The sequence below is a fragment of the Passer domesticus genome, chromosome 1, assembly GCF_036417665.1.
Source record: "Passer domesticus isolate bPasDom1 chromosome 1, bPasDom1.hap1, whole genome shotgun sequence".
In the NCBI taxonomy this organism is placed as follows: domain Eukaryota; kingdom Metazoa; phylum Chordata; class Aves; order Passeriformes; family Passeridae; genus Passer; species Passer domesticus.
Window position 1 is genome coordinate 67,153,999 of NC_087474.1, and position 17,541 is coordinate 67,171,539.

Sequence of the window (17,541 nt, forward strand, 5' to 3'; positions counted from 1 at the left end):
ACCTCCATTTGATCTTTATCTTGCTGAGGAGAAATGTCTCCAGGCTGCAAAATTTGGTGTCATAGCTTTCAAATTAAAAATGTGACTCAATTAAATTTCGGAAAGCATTCTGAGATCTTTACAGAGGAAACGTAAAAGAAATTCTAGGTTTTTTTATTCCAGATATATTAAAAAATTAGAAGTAGAGAGGCTTTTCTGTCACCTTATTTATTTTGGGGGGGTTTTCATAGTTATAAAGAGATAACTTTACATTTCTGAAAATTTGTGTCTGCCTTAGATAAACCATTTCAAATAACCTGTTTCTTAACCCCTTTTTCAGTTACTTCTCAATGACACAGATGGAATTTCTAATTTTACTGAAATTAAAGGACTGCTTGGGCCTCCAGTGAGTATATGCTGCTTTATCAAATCTTCAGATTTGCTTTATCTTCAACATCTTCTTTTGAGTATCAACTAGAGATGAGCTTCCTATACATTAAGATTGTGTTTCTGCTAACTTCAGCACCAAACTCAGTGGAAGTACCTTTCAGGCAGAACTCAGTTCTGTGTGAACAAACTACTCTTACACATTTGTATGAAATAAATTGGCTTATCTTTGTTTCTGACCTATATGCTCGGAATTATAGAAATGTACAACTGTTGCAAAAATAGAGTCCAAGATTTACATTTCTTCCATCCTTTATTCTTTTTTTTCCTTTCTTTTTTTTTCAAGTCACAGTGTTTTCAAGTCACAAAGCATTGGAATAAAAAGTATTTTGCTCTGTTCTGCTTGAGACTTAAACTAGAGTTTAGTCTCACACAAGTTATAGCTGTGAATGAAAAACTAGGTATTTCATAAGAGAACAACAGATGTGAAACTGAGGTTCTCTTCTAACTGCAAAATAATTCAGTCAAATACTTGAAATCCCGAATGCTTCTTGGTAATGATTTCAAGTTCCTAGGACTGGATCCAAAGAGAAATCTACGTCTTTCAGCCATTAACTCTATTCAAATTTTCCCAAAAGTGTACAACATGTTGCAATTTGCAAAATCTTAACCACCACAAATTAAGCACCTTACTTTACAGCTAGTTTAATTTGTGAATTCTAGTTTGTGTATTTCATTTTATCTGTTTTCTTGTTGGTGAGTACAGTGATCTCCTCCACGTTAAATCCCTGATGAAGCAAGGAAAGTCAGAATGTTCATAGCCAATAGCAGAATTTCACTCTACATAAAGTTTGCCAAAAGCTTTGTATCTTGTTATTACAGCTGCCCAAAACAAATATTTACTGAATCTGTCATTGAACTGGGAGGAAGGGCATTAGCTCCAGCAGCAGCTTGTAACCTTTTTCTACTAGCCTAGCATGGCCCTTTCCCACTTGTTAAACCATAGGACAACTTCATGTTATTGTGGCTGCATCTAGCCATGCTTTTGGTAAAACAGTTTTCATGGAAGAGTATTTTCATGTATTTTCCAAAGACCTGGTTCTTGTAATCCCTGGATATAATATGATGCCAGGACAGTATGGGTCCACTTATGTAAGCTCTGCCACAGTACTTGCCACAGGTAATTCAAACCTTTATTTTGTGAGAGATGTTAGAGTCACATTCCCACAAAAAAGAAGTGGGTCCTGTAGCTTGAAGAGCAGTTGCAGTGAGAAAGATTTGAACCTCAGTCTCAAAGCTCTAACCCTAGTCAGGAAACAGGTGCAGTCTCATAGTGGATGGGGAAATAAACATTCTGCTGATCTGAACCAGAATTAAAGTGTGTCTCTGCAGTTACCAGGGCAGGGCAATCTTAAATGTGCCCAATACAAATCCCAATCTATGATTCTATTCACAGCCCGTTACACACTCTGTTTTCTATCCAAAGACATCCAGGTCCAAAATGGGAAAGGTGAGGGGCTACTGTGATCTCTGTGCCGGCATCTGGAAAAGATTCAGAGAAGGCTGAATAATGGTTGCATGCTTTTCATATGTAGAAAATGCCATCCTTTTTCAGTCTTTTCTGTATCTCTGCCACACCAGTTTTCAAAAGTAAATGCAAAATTAGAAGCATAGGGTGTTGTGGAGGTTCACACCTTTCCTGTCAACTGAATGAAGTTCTTAATTCAGTAGCAGATAAGTTGATATTCACAAATCACACAATACATGAAAAATGCATATTCTGTTTTGCAAGTCTGTAATATGTGTTTGTAAGGGTGTGAATTTTTTAATTTTGTAGGGGCCAGATGGCAAGCCAGGTCTACCAGGATTTCCTGTAAGTATTAATTGCCTAGGATTTAAACATATTTCCTAGGATTTTTGAGTATTTTTCAATATAGTTTAATAATTTTTAAATGTATATTGTACACAATTTACATTAAGTCTAATAAATTTTTGTATAGGTTGCTGCAGGTCTTAGGAAGTTTCCAGCTAAGTTAGAAATTTATTCTGTCAGAAACAAAGTGTACTCTGCTAGGCTTATCTCAGTGTCAGTTCTGTGGTTTAAATCTGGGTGTAATTAATGGAAAATCACTACCTAAGGAAAGGCCTATGCCATATAGGAGATACAAATGGAACAAATGGAATTCTAAATGTTATCTGCACATATATATATATATATACATATTTTATTTTTTTTTAATATATATATATATGTAACTGTGTTATTCCTCAGGCTTTTTTGTCACCACTACAGAATACAGGAAAGCCCTATAAGATGTACCCTTTTTATTTAATCCTTTAGGAAATATTTATGATTTTTCATAATAACATACCAGGGCTACCATATAAACGTTTCACAACCATAGTATCAAAAGGTGCCTTTTGCTATGCTACCTACCTATTGCGCTCAGACTGCCATACAAATATATATAAGCATTTTCATCAATGACTTAGACATGGGACTTGGAGGGATACCAAGTTAGCAAATTATACAAAATTGGGAGGAGCTATGAACTCCTTCCAAGGCAGAAAGAGCCTGCAGAGATACCTACATAAATCAGAGGGCTGAAGGATCACCAGCTGTATGACAAGGGAAAGGGGCAGATTCTGCACCTGGGATGGTCATCCTGGTTGTGCATGTCGACCAGGGAATGAGATGCTGGAGAGCAGTGCCAGGGAAAAAGACTTGGAGGTCCTGGTTAGTGCCAGAGTGAATCTGAGTCAGCAGTGCCCTGGCAGCCAGAAGCACCAACCATGTCCTGGGGAGCATCAGGCACAGCATCACCAGCCAGGCAAGGGAGGGGATTGTCTCACTCTGCTTTGCATTTGGGCTACCTCACATCAAGTCCTGGGGATGGTTTTGAGTGGCATAATATGAAAAAGACATTAAACTGTTAGAGAGTGTCCAAAGGAGGCCTGTGAAGATGGGGAAGGGCCTTGAAGGGAAACCGTGTGAGGAGCAGCTGAGGTAATTTGGTCTGTTCAGCTTGGAGAAGAGAAGATGGGGACCTCATTGCAGTCAACAACTTCCTTGTGAGGCGAAGAGGAGGGGCAGACATTGCTCTCTTCTCTGTGGTGACCAGCGACAGGACCGGAGGGAATGGCATAAAATCATGTCAGGGGAGGTTTAGGTTGGATATTAGGAAAAGGCTCTTCATCCACAGGTTTGTTTGGCACTGGAACAGGCTCCACAGGGAAATGGCCACAGCACCAAGCCTAACAGAATTCAAGGAGTGTTTAGACAATGCTCTCAGGCACATGGTATGACTCTTGGGGTGTGCTAGGCAGAGCCAAGAGTTGGACTTTGATGATCCTTGTAGGGGTCTTCCAACCCAGAATACTCTGTGATTATTTGGTTTATGACTTCAGATAGTATTGTTCTAATTATTGTATTCATATTCTGTGTGATGTGGTGGAATTACTTTCCCTCATTATGATTGTTCCTCAGTTCAGAGCATGCATATGGCTCAGGATCCTTTGACTATTGTCTGAGAACAATTAAGCAGAAAACTGGGAAAGCTGGCAAAAGATGTTAACAAAATACTGGCAAATTGCCAAAAATTCCACAGAAGGTTGCTTGCTGAGTCCTGAATATCATGGACTGCAAAGAAAGGCGGGGGGAATACTCCTTAGACATACATTTCATTTGAAAAAGAGCTGATAACATTTAGAAAGTGATATAAAGTACTGGTCTCTGTCCCTTATAGAATTTCTACAGACATGAAAATACCATTCTTGATCTCACCTCATTTCATTTATTTATCTCTTGACAAATGCAGAAATTATGTAGACTTGAGTTTAGATCTTGGTGGGTAAAAAGAATGCTTCTGAATGCTCTTGGAAGATTGTAAAGTACAATTTGATCTGATGAGAATGCTTTCCCCACAAAGCAGATAAAGAGATCATCTTGTTTTCAAGTAGATAAACTCTATTTCATATACTTTTTTTTTTTTTTTTTTTTTTTTGTTACTGTTAAAAATACACCTCCAGAAATTCTGTTGAAAATCAGTCTGGCTGAATGATCATGGAGAGAGAAAGGATTGAGTACAGAAGAAATAGAAAATTTTAGGTTGAATTTCCATTCTTATTAGTGTTTGCATATTTCCCTTTGTGGATGTGTGTATCATCTACACTGTGATAAACATCAGGCATTTTTCATTTTGGTCTTTCTAAAAGATTTTCCTTATGTAATATCTGGTTTAGGGAATAACTTAATTCAGAGAGCCATTTAGTCTTGTAAAAATTTTTAGATTGTAACCAGAGTGATTTAAGTTGAAGTTTGCCGGTAATTTAAAATTACATTTAGTGAAATAGCCTAGTTTCATATTGTTCATAAATACCACTATGGGTTTATTGCTTGTTTTTGCCTAGGGCCCTCGGGGTCCGAAGGGTGATACTGGTTTGCCTGGATCACAAGGACCTAAAGGACAACAGGTATGAAAAAATGCATAGGGGAAAGTATATGCTGAGAAATGTTAAATGACAAGTACTTAGTGACATTAAAAGTTTAATGATTCTAATTTTAGTAGGACTTGGGATTTTAATAAGTTCATGTGAAAAATGTACTAGGGAGAATGTTAAAATGCTAAATGACTTCTCCTGATATAATCTCACCAAGAGCTAATCTTCCTGCACCAGTGTTGAAATTCATCAGTGCAGTATGCACTTATCAGGTTAAGTCTCTTTAAACATTAAACATGAAGTGATCTCTGCTTGCCAACTGATTGTTGTGCTGACACCCTGGGATCCTATCCAAAAGACCAAATAAAAAAAAAAGATATATTTTTTCCTCCTCCTATGCCAGATAGGACTTTGCCTATAGAATGAAGATTGCAATTTTCAATTCCCAAAGAAAGTTTAAGACTTGAAGTGCTCACTGCTTAGGATTCTTTATCTTGTTTCTTCACAAAAAGTGTGTATTTTATAGCACTACTGAGAGGGTACTAAAGACTGACTCTGTTCTTCTGTAAGTACTGCAGCTGTTCCAGTTTTTTCCCCTTCTTATCCACCTTCAGGAAGAAGGGGAGAGGAACATCTAATATCTTGGGGATACCAAGAAAGAAAAACAAAAGCACTTTCTGCTTATTCTAAGTAGCTGAGCTCCCTTTTTCACAAGTAATAGAAAAACTTGGAAATGGTTAATGATGGTTTAAATGGGGTAGCAGATGAACAGCGTTGTCATTGCTCAGAAGGAAAGCTCTCAGGCCACAAATACCAGTCCCTGCTTATCATAAGATTTCCTGTTCTTATACCAAATGCATTAAATGATCAAGCTCAATCTTAGAACTAGTTGGGTGACTTTTGGTTTAGGTTGTGGAGGTTTTTACTTTTCTTCTTTTTTTTTTTTTTTTTTTTTTCCTTCTGGTGTCCATACTGGCAAGAACTCAAAGCTTTGAAAGCATTTAATTTTGACACACCAAAACATAGTGATGTATCTGATGATGTTGATGCTTCTGAGCTGTCAACACCAGGCTATGCTCTAGAGTTGTGATGTTTGGGAACCTCTGTGAAGACGTACAGACACCTTTACTTAAAGGATCATGAAATTCAATCTCAGGTCCATAAATTCTCACAGAAGATAAAGTCGGTGCAGCAAACCAAGTCTTAGGGGGAATCCAAAGTATCCAAAGTATCTTCAGGGAGACTTCCAAGACTCACAACAGCTTAAGAACCTGTGAGAAAAACTGAGTTATAGCACCTAGAGTTCAATGAAAGGTCTATAACCTGGACTGTCATTTTAATCAGCAATGCAATCTAGCTTCAAGCCAGATTTCTTCCATGACATCTTGGGAAAGATGTTGTGGCAAGCTGCCTGAGGTAGGAAGTGGGAAGTTACAGCTGAATGATCCAGAGTGGGAACCATGCACTTAGCACTGAGAAGTGGTAATTCGTGGTGGTGGAACAGGAATGCAGGGGGTCATAGTTTGAGTGCTGGGACTTGACTTTCATTAAAGTTAATGAGATTGCATCATGCCAGGCACATAGAGAGAATGATTCGTGCTTTCCTGGTAGTAAAATCTGAACATTTACTCGTCTACCAAGATGGGGCATTTCCAGAAGGGTTTACTGACCATTAAGCTGATGGTACACAAGAAGACACCAACAACCTGTTTGCCTTTGGCAGAGACCTTTTGTGAACACAGCATGTTTCACATAGTTACTTTCTGGAGAGCAAATTAAGGCTTTTTTAAAAAATAAGAACTTATTCTTCTTAGAGAGATATTTTTAGTGTACTTTATTATGTTTTTAGAAAGATCATCTCTTTTCTTCCCCAGAATCAAGATTCACCCTATTCATACTGATATCACTTTATGTTTGATATCACAGCATGACTAATCTGTCACGCTTGAAATAAAAGTAATGCTGCCTTGACTTCTTCTGATTCACTGGGAACTGCTTTGTAAACAGTAATTACTCTGATAATTGCAGGGTGAAAAGGGAGAACCAGGAGCTATCATTTCTGCTGATGGATCTTTAACTGAATTATTAGGAAGAAAAGGGGAGAAGGTGAGCTAATACTCTGTTGTGTTCCTCCAGAATTTTTTGGTGGCCATGTTACCAGCCACCTCTGCTAGAGATTGCAGTAATTCTCCTTGTCATTGCTCTCTCTGTGTTGGTCCTCAACAGGGTGAAGCTGGAGTGATGGGACCAGTGGGACCCATGGTAAGATGATTCCAAAGATTAATTTTTTTTTATTTTTTAATTTTGCTTTGGCCTTACAAATATTAGTAAATGTAAAGGTAGTATGGTTTAGCTTTTCATTCCTTCTGAGTAGGGATGATAAGGAGTATTCATGCTTCAGGGCCATCAGTGTCCTTCAGAAAAGAATGTGGTTTTTACATATATGGTGCTGTAACTACTGACTTGATGCAGAGCTTAAATTCTGGTAGAAGAAATGTATCTGTTAATGTCTAAGCCTACAGTAAAATATCATCAGACCTAGAAACTTACATGATATTAGACTCTGAGTGAATTGGGTTCGTTTAGCTCTGAAGATGAAAGACTGAGAGGAGCTCTAATTGCTCCCTGCTGCAGCCTGGAAGGGAATCATAAAAAAAAGTCAGGTCCTTCTCAGAGGTGCACAGGAAAAAGACAAGTAACAAAGATCACAAGTTCCAGCTTGTGACATATATAGATATAAAGGCAAAAAATCATGTTAAAAGTGATTAAACACAGAAATAGGTGCCCAGCTAGATGATGGATTCTGGAACAAGGTACAAGCCTAATATACAAGTTTGTCTTGTAAGCAAGGGGTTGTACAAGAGGATCCCTCTCTTTCCACCTAAATTATTCTCTGTTTATATGATTTATATTACTTTTTCCTCTCAGCCCCAAACTTTGTGTTTTACATCTCCTTTTATACTTTCATGAGTTGCTTCATACAGTTCAGCAAGCAGACAAGGAAGTTCTTGCCAGCACTGGTGGGAATGGTTACACTTCATGAAAGTTTGGCACATGGAGCTTGTCTCAAGGCTTTGCTCAGCCAGTTCTCTTCTGAGCACAGAACTCCCGTTTGATCATCACTGCTAATGGGGCGATACTATTTGGTGCTGTCCCATAGGAAAAATCCATCTGTAATTAGTGTGAGTCCTGTGCAGCAAAAATATCCAGACTTCAAGTGCTGTACCAGAGACTGACAGATAACTTATTAAAGGTTTTATTGCAATGGTTCTGTTCCACTTTGCTGCAAGTGAGTCTCTGGCCCAGGAACAACTTTGAGGTAGCGGGGGACCCGATTGTACCTCTCTGCTCTTAGACTCATACACGGATTTCCAGAATTTAAAATCAAACCCCTAGTCATTGCTCTGCTCCTTTTTGGGACTTCAGCTGGACAGAAGGTAGGATCACAGGAGCTTGGAGCACAAGGAGCTACAGAGAAGTAGTAGTTTGGCAGATGAGAACTGGGGAGAGTCAGGAGGTCAGTACAATTGTTAGCAAAAGCAGAAGCAACAGACTGAATCCAAGCCCCTGCCACTGGAGAAAAGAGAATCTTTTACATGGTGAATTATGTCATTCCCTATCAGTGAAGCAAATGGCTGCGTATCACTGAAGGAGAGCACTTAGTAAGAAGCTCAGCACTTAGACAGAAGCCTGTCCAGATCTACTGTGCTGTTGTAAATGAAACTTTTGTGGTCAGCAGAAGTGGCTTCCACGCTTCCTTCTTTCATTTCTAGCTGGGACTGCTAGCTTCTCTCAGGGAGTTGCTAACACATGACAGACTGGGCTGGCACCTAGAGAAAATAGTAAAGGTGGCACCAGCTGAGTCAACTCTCACATTGTTAATGTTTGAGATCCCAGTTAAAGCATGGGATCAGACACTGCTCTTTATTTAAACTGAAAAAGAAGTCCGTTTGAAGAAGTCTAATTGTCCTCATTGATGATTAAAGTTCAGATTTACATCATCTTTAAAGTCTCAGGTGCCAGAGAGTGAAATAGGAAAATGCTTTTGGATTGCTTTTTTTAACATTTTGGATTGCCTTTTTTTTTTTTTTTTCCTTTTTGTTTCTTCCCCAAACATCATTACTGGATGTGGTATCATGGAAAGGTGAATTTTGAAATTTTGGGGCACACTATTGTGACACGTGCATTAACTTTGACCACAGCTATATAAATTACCTTCAAACAGGAAATAAAATAGAAGATTAATAAAAGTCTTACCACCTGAAATAGTTTCAACTGACAGTAGTGAGCTTTAAATTCTGCTTACAATGGTGACATTATAAATTAATATGTTCATATGGTAACTGCTTATGAATTTCAGGTATATTCCAGTCTTCAGTTTCAGCAGGAGAAAAATTACAACAATTAATCCATGAATTTCAGCTAGATGATATGAGAAATTATCTTCTTCATCAGATAAATTTTTCATTAATGTACATATCAATTTTCACTGAAAAGATATCATGTGAAGGGTTAAACACATCGACTGTCACATGGAAGTGTGAGATCTACAGACAGATTATTTAACAAGTAATTCAAGAAGGAGTGTCTCAGCATTTCAGCAGACTGAAAAAAGGAAATGAAAACAGAAAGGCTGACATAAATGTAAAGATGTTGTCTAGACTCTTGTGGTTTTGGTGAGTTTCAGGAAGCTGACATTAGTTGAATGTTTGTAGATCCTCAGATTTGCTGCTTTTTGTTGATCACTTGCAGGCTGTCTAGAAGCTGCATGCTTGCAAATGCCCCATCATAAGCCATCCATAGTCCTGGACCACCTTTCCCAAGCAGCCTGCTTGTCCCCTCTTTTTGCAGTGGCTTGTATTTCTTTGTGGAGCCTGGTGAGTTAGTCAAACCTGTATAAAGAAGGAACAATTCTGTTTCAACTATCAGCCCCATGAGTGCACAAACTCAGGCTGGTGAGAGGCAAGTAGAAGCCTGGCACTGCATGAATTCTTAGGCCAATCCACAGATATTTCCTCAGGGAGCCTGATTAAAAAATAATTAGAAATTAAAAAGGAGAGAAAAAATAAGATGAACAAAGCATATGTCTCTAACTTTCTTTTATTTTCCTGACTGATGCATTTAATTTTTCTTCAGTACATGGTGAGTCAGTTTTGAATTGCACACTCTGCAAGGGCCTGGGCATTCAGACTTCATTTCAGATAGGTGGTCTTTTCCAAACCAGAGCTGTTACATGCAGTGCTCAGCTTCTGAGATCATTCAGTACAGCAAGCAGAGAGAATGTTCTGTGCAATCACAGACTGATTTTTAATGCAGATATAAAATTATATTTCTTATTCTAAATAATCAAATGTAGGTCAACAAAATGGGCCATAATCACTTCTTTTTTCTTTGTTCAGGGACCAATAGGACCTACTGGACCCAAAGGAGAACTTGGCTTCCCAGGACGCCCAGTATGTATTATGCTCTCAAGTGGGATAAAGATAGGAAAGCTTACTTCTGACACATAATAAATTATTTCTACTTATTTCAGGGCCGTCCGGGACTGAATGGACTGAGAGGTGTGAAAGGTGATCGAGGTGAAGCATTTAATGTAAGTTTTTTAGTATTTTAATTAGTTGAAAAATAAAATCTGTAAAATCTGAAGTCTGATTTATACTGATCCCTTTCAAATGATGATGGGACTAAAAACCTGAAATGTTCTAGAAATAATTGTGTTTCTGCTACTTTTCCTCTCCAGCAGCAGTCATTGAAAAGTCAGCTTCTGAGTCTGTCTGGGCAATTCTTGCAGATACAAATAGTTGTGTCAGCTCCCAGGTGTAACAGTTATGTGTGTGTGCAACTCACTGCTACCATAGCAGCTTCAAATAGCAAAAGATTTGGAATTCCAAGTTTTTTTATATGTGTCAAGGACTTCCTCATCCAGGCCACCAGTGTGACCTCTCATGATGTGAAGATGCTCCCACAGGCTCTGACCTTTCTAGCCCAGGTACAAACAGCACTTGAGCACATCACAAGGAAGTGGTATCTACCATACTAACAAGGAGATACTCATTAACACCTGCTACTGGCTACCGTTGCCCTGTACATGTAGCCAAAACAATGACCTCTACACAGCTGACAGCACATTCATGCTCACCTACAATCTGTATTTGTGGAATGACAAGTGATGAAGCAAGCTCCTGTTGCTGTGTGGTAGTCATATTTTCTGGAAAAATCCCTTTGCCCAGGATTCTTCTCCTGGGAAGCTGAGAAGCCTCAGAGAACAAGGAAAACAATTCTTATCTCATTTGCTTCTCCTGTGTCTTGCTGCTTTGGAATGTGGTTGGAGATTGTTTATCCAACAGGTGATTGTTTCATTGGTTTCATGTGAATTGTTTTGACTTATTGGCCGATCAGGGTCCAGCTGCGTCGAGGCTCTGGAAAGAGTCACGAGTTTTTCGTTAGTATCTTTTAGCCTTCTGTCTGTATCCTTTCTGTATTCTTTAGTATAGTTTAGTATTCTTTAATATAATATAGTATCATAAAATAATAAATTAGCCTTCTAAGAACATGGAATCAGGTTCATCTTTTCCTTCCTTCATCTGGGAACCCCACAAATACAATATTGCTGCAAGTCTGTTCTCATGAAAATATTTCAGACAAGCTGTCTCATGACAAACATTGAAACTGGACTGCGCAAGAACTAGCTCTGCTGAGCATAAACAATAAGCTCCACAATAGCAGAATCATTTGTGGGGTTGTTCTGATGTCACGTGACAATCTGTGCTAGGAAAATTGGTACCCATGCCACAACAGCAGCTGATGCTGTTTCATCTGCATCAGAGATAATGCTGAAAAAAATTACAAGAGTATGTTACTGTGCTAGCATAAAGTCAGTATCACTGTATTTCATTAGAGCAATTTTTGTAAATGGATTCTCTTGTAAGAAGCCTCTGGTTCTAGTTTGTTCAAAAGAAAAGAAAATATGGCACACAAACTGCAAGGCACAAGTGTCTTGTCCATATAGGCAATAAATATAAGTAAGATGATACTGCTTTATGTGAGTAGCAGGGAGAGTGAGAATCGGTAAGTATCCTTGCAGAATTATTAAGTATTTAGGTATCTCCACAGTCAAAAAAGACCACTGAATGTGGCTTACACCCCTAGAAGAATGTATAAATAGAAATATAGTTCCGAGAATGTGAAAACAGACAAATTAGACAAATTATAATTGGAAGAAAATGACAGGAAAAATTATTACCCACTGAGAGAAAAATATAAGAGTAGATTTTCCTTTCCTCCATATCTTCAAAAATATTAAAGTTCATTTTCTGGATTGTCTGCCTTAACAACACAAAAGATATTGTATCAATTATAACTAGATGAAGTACATCAGGCTGGCAGGTTAAAGCAAACAAGCAAACAAAGGAGGCTGCATGTTCTAGTAGTCCTTCCTGGAGTGCTCAGGGAAGATAAAATCTAATGGATTTCTAATTACTGATGAGATTACATATGTCACCATACAGAAAGTTGCTTTGATGTGGACTGAAAGGTGAACACAGCCTTGTGCCAAGTTTTCAAATTACACAGCTCAGAGATGACATACATTTTTTGTAAAGGGCAGTGACGCCCTCAGTCTAGCAGGGCTCCTCAGGGTTACTAATTAGCATGTACATATCTGACTGGCAGTTGAAAATTTATGAATCTTAGCAGTCTTGAGAGATCTAGATCAGTGTAGAATACCTGCTTTTCCTTGGATGAGAGAGACATCTTTAATTTGTTTCAATATGCAGTGCTTTAGGTGTTCCAGTTTCCAGTTGGGGTTTGTTTTTTTTGTCTAATACCTTCCTTTTCTCACTTTCTCTTACCAGGGGCTTCCTGGCTTGCCTGGGCCCCCAGGGCCCCCCGGACCTCCAGGACGTATACTTTATATCAAAGGAGTAAGTGCAATGGGCATCAGTGACTGGTTTGTAGCAGAAATGTGCTGCTCTAGAACCTGTTTGCAAAAGGAAACGTCAAAACTGGTTTCAGTCTACACAGTTCACTGTCAGTGACCTTGCTTATGTGCAGAGAAAAAAGATCTCTTAACCAAAGCCACTGTCATGGAAGAGTTTTGCCCCCATGGGTCCACAAAGAGGGACATGATGACAGACCTTGCAGCCAGCTGGGCTTTCTTCTAGGGAGGTGGGGGTTTTGTTTCCAGGCTTAGCCTCATCATGACTGTTAGGTTTATATGGTGTGTTACATGCTGTATCATACCTATGCTCATTAATTTCCCTCCTGTTTTCAATAGACAGTTTTCCCAGTCCCTCCCAGGCCTCATTGCAAAATGCCAGTAAGTGACACATGCAGAATCTACTCTTAGCAGGATGCATGGCCATGACGGGATATAACCCAAGCAGCTGTACACCTAAACACCATAACCTTGCAGCTTTTTTCCCCTGCCTTCTGCTTTGCACCAGGGATGTGTTTTACTTGTTCTTCAGGATAACAGATTTTCAAGTGTTTAGCCATTTATGAAAACTTAACCTTGTATAAAATATATAACAGAACTACAAACACTAGACTCTTTTGCTTAAAGTACTTTGATTACTTGTTTTTTTCTAATACTTTTAATGCCTTTCAAAGCTTGTGTTTCCATAACTTAGGAGTTGCTTTGAGGACCTGAATGTGTATGCATACAGGTACACGTATGTTTTAGATATATGTATAAATACAGTCCATGTTGTTATGTTTTTAATTTCCAAATAATGTCCAAAATAAGATTTGTTATGTGTTTCATTGTGGCATGAAAGATGCATCAGAAAAGAAAGATCATCTTCTTTATTTGACCCTCAAATGCACTCTGTCCACATAGAATGGCAGCAGATGAAGATCTGCCCGTCCTTTTCAGAGAGTATGACAAAGCCTTCATCACCTTCAAAGAACCTGCAGTTTCACACATAGTATGAAAAGAGAGGAGATGGATTTAATATTTTCAGAATGTCCTAGTGCAATTTTTCTTTAATGAATTATAGAAATTTCATCTTAGAATGACTAGTGAACATAGTTCAGTCCTGGAAGTATTTTCCCTAGGGCAATATCCTGCTGTTAAACTGTGGGGTATATATTTGAAAGGATTTTGTCTTTGGGAGCCACCCCTGGATAGTGTATGGTTATACTTTACTGTTAAACAGCTGTAAAAGTTCCAAATAATACTGTGCCCTCTCCTCCAATTTGCATTCCAGTTTGTTTTCACTGATTTTAGAGAAATAGCTCTTGACATTCTCTCTGCTAAATGTATTGGTACTGATCATCACCCTAACCCTACTGCTGAAAAAAGTTGTATCCCAACTTGTGATCTTTGTAGAAATTAATGATAAATAGCCATTACTCTATGGTAATTTGCCATTTCTACAGTTTTGACCTACCACCTCCACACATCATTTTTTAACCTCTTTGAATGTCTCCCTTTAATCTTCTTGCTCCCATTGTACAACATTGTCGTACATTGATAACATATGTCCATAATCACATTCATATTTGTCAGCCTCACTTCTGAAACCTGACTGGATGAGGCCGTGAACAACCTGCTGTAGTTGATTCTCCTTCAGGATAGACAACCTCCAGAGATGCCTTCCAGCCTCCACTCTCCTCTGATTCTCTGTCGAATGTTTCAAACAAATCAAGACTATTTTCTCTGAATTTCAGATAATAATAGGCACTTTTCCAGAAGGTTACCATCAGTGAAAAATAGCACTAACTTTAACGTGCACAAGTAATAGAAACATGTACTTGTAAACATCTCTTCATGCACCTGAGTGTGCTGGATAGATCTGTCCTACATTTGTGAGTAATATCCTAAACCTACCCGAGTTTATAGATAAGAGATCTGCTGTTCATGCCTACATAAATGAGTGTCGATAAAGAACTACAGACTGAGCGCCACCAGTTTTTCTTCACGGGGACTGAACTTCTGAAGTTAATAGAGCTGTCCATGTGAGTAAGACTTCTTCAGGCTGCTACTACAGGATTAGCCAGATGCAGCAACTTCCATTTTTTCATACAGTAGCTTAGTTTCCTATAAATAGTACTAGAAAGTACCAAGATTTCCAGGCAGTGTGCCACATTTCAGTTCCTGCATTGTCCCTAGTTTGAAGACAGGCACAGAGGTAGGTAACATGCCCACTGTTACAGGTAGCTGGTGACAGAAGAGGATAGACTGGAATAGCTTCTGTCTCCCCACTGTGGTTTCAATGCATCTGGAGCACAGGTTGACATCAGACATAACATAGCCCTGGTCTGATGAAGAGAATTATAAACACAAGCTGTTATCTCACAGTCAAAAATCAAATCCTGCTTCCAAACACAGTATTGTAAATTCAGAACTGTTCTTGGAGAATGAGTTTTCTGATGCTTCACTGGCACAATCAAGAGTAGGATTTGCTGATGCCTCCAAAATGCATGATGTTACCCTTTTGCTCAAAGCATGTTGCATGTCAAAGAGAGCATAATCCTCATAAAAACTTGATCAGCTAATACTCAGACCCTGTCAACCTGGAAATAATCCCAGAGTGTTGTTATAATATTTGACAGCATGCAAACTGGCCAGTCTTTTCAGTCACACTAAGTAGTGCATTTCCATTGATTAATATGTATGGTTGATTTTTAATGGATTTCTTTGTCTGAAGGTGAACCCTCCCTATCCTGGAAATCAAGAAGTTCTTCATGACCATGGTGGGTAATTTGCTTTTTCTTGGCTATCGTTTAACTGGAGGAGGGAAGGGAAGGGAAGGGAAGGGAAGGGAAGGGAAGGGAAGGGAAGGGAAGGGAAGGGAAGGGAAGGGAAGGGAAGGGAAGGGAAGGGAAGGGAAGGGAAGGGAAGGGAAGGGAAGGGAAGGGAAGGGAAGGGAAGGGAAGGGAAGGGAAGGGAAGGGAAGGGAAGGGAAGGGAAGGGAAGGGAAGGGAAGGGAAGGGAAGGGAAGGGAAGGGAAGGGAAGGGAAGGGAAGGGAAGGGAAGGGAAGGGAAGGGAAGGGAAGGGAAGGGAAGGGAAGGGAAGGGAAGGGAAGGGAAGGGAAGGGAAGGGCAATTCAAGAACTGCTTCTGCATCTGCCCCAGTGAATTTCATAAATGGAAAAATAGAACCAGATTTGTTCAGAGGGTCTTAGGGTGGTTAGGGAAAGGGGAGTTAGGGAGGGAAAAATATTTTTGTGAGAGAGAGATTGACTTGCGCATATTGGGGTTGCTAAGAGAGGACAGTGATGCAGCCATTCTATGATCATGAGTGAGAGAGGCATAGAGGGACAGGAACCATGTGCCCCACATATCTGGAAAAGTCTGCTCCCACTTTCAGTGGTTTGGTTGTGACTGCTACAGTCTCTACTGTTTTCAAGTTCTTATGAATTTGTGATGCTATTTATGGCAGGCGCTAAAGCAGACAGAGATTCCTGGGGACTGCACGGTTCAGCACACTTAAAAGGACAAAAGGGAGACAGAGGTGCTCCAGGACCACCAGGTATACTAAATCTGTCATTGACACCCTGTGGAGGAGTATGTGTCTAACTTGAAAAGCAATTCAGCAAGATACTTATATACTTATCTCTGCAGCCTTACCTGCCTAGAGATTTACACCAGTGTTCACTGATGAACTGACACACAGACCATCAAACTCCAAATGTCATCTAAAATGTCTTCTGAAAAGACAGACTGCACATTTGTGAGCATTAGGAATGTGTTAAGTATAAGAATAGATATCGAAATGTAAGTGGCTGGTAACAGGTTTTCTGACATTTTAGAAGGACATCATGGGCACTTACTGAGATATTATTTTGTTGTCAGTCTTTCTGAGCCAATTGTGCTAACATCCAGTGCTTCACATTTCAGGGTGATACACCTGTGCATTTTGAGTTCAAGGCAGTCTGTTGTTGCTGACAGTCCCACTTCTAATAGGAGGTGGAAATAGATTATTTCCATTTCAACCACTTTTTTAATATTTTCTGATTTATTTGTGAAAATCATGAAGAGTCTGTGTGCACTGAAAAATTCAATTGACTAGCAGTAGGAACATCATAAAAATTATTCCTCACCCAAAGTTTTGCTTTCTGTATCAAAAAGTGGATACACATTGCTAATTCTTACAAATTCAAAAAGAGATACAGAAACAAGCATCTGTTTGAAAATATTGTAATTACTAGCACTTCATTTTCTGTACATTTTTGAAATCTCATATACTGAGATAAGGCTTTGATCAGTGACAGAAATCATGGGAAATAGAAAATGAAATATATTGAATTAGTGTTTCTATACTATATTTGTACTAATTTTCCTTTAATGCATTGATAATAACTATATTCTCCCCATATAATAACTGTATTAACCCCTCACTAGATCTACATGGATATTTCTGTCTTTGTTCCAAAGACATAACTGCTAACTGAAGACGATGTTTTGGTTATTTTGAAGACAACACCTGTTTGTTGTGATAAAATCAATTTTCCTGTCTTGTCCTCATTAGTTTTTATTCTGGTCTTAAAATAAGCAGTTAGTGATTTCCAGTCATCAATAAACATGTCAAAAGAAGAAGCAAGAAACTTTCCTAAACAGAAAATAAGAAAATTTTCTCTTCAGTGCTGGTTTATCCACCATGAACCTGTTTCTTTCCAGGTTCTGTATTGAATGCAAATAATTGTCTTAGAAGTATTTTCTTGCCTATATCTGATGACTTCAGGTGCTTCATAAGAAGAAGATTATAAGAGGATTGTTCTTAAGATTTT

The 17,541-nt window shown here is 38.8% G+C and overlaps 1 protein-coding gene across 1 annotated transcript in view; it reads left to right on the forward strand.

The window, feature by feature from the left end:
- Nucleotides 1-17,541, forward strand: part of LOC135301681 (collagen alpha-1(XV) chain-like) — a 117,632-nt gene that overhangs the window by 84,305 nt on the left and 15,786 nt on the right. Inside the window, exons 22-32 of the mRNA XM_064421987.1 lie at nt 320-385; nt 2,204-2,239; nt 4,777-4,839; nt 6,835-6,912; nt 7,033-7,068; nt 10,206-10,259; nt 10,340-10,399; nt 12,660-12,728; nt 13,082-13,123; nt 15,459-15,504; nt 16,194-16,283. Coding sequence (XP_064278057.1) covers nt 320-385; nt 2,204-2,239; nt 4,777-4,839; nt 6,835-6,912; nt 7,033-7,068; nt 10,206-10,259; nt 10,340-10,399; nt 12,660-12,728; nt 13,082-13,123; nt 15,459-15,504; nt 16,194-16,283 — 640 coding nt within the window. The remainder of the gene's footprint in view (nt 1-319; nt 386-2,203; nt 2,240-4,776; nt 4,840-6,834; nt 6,913-7,032; nt 7,069-10,205; nt 10,260-10,339; nt 10,400-12,659; nt 12,729-13,081; nt 13,124-15,458; nt 15,505-16,193; nt 16,284-17,541) is intronic.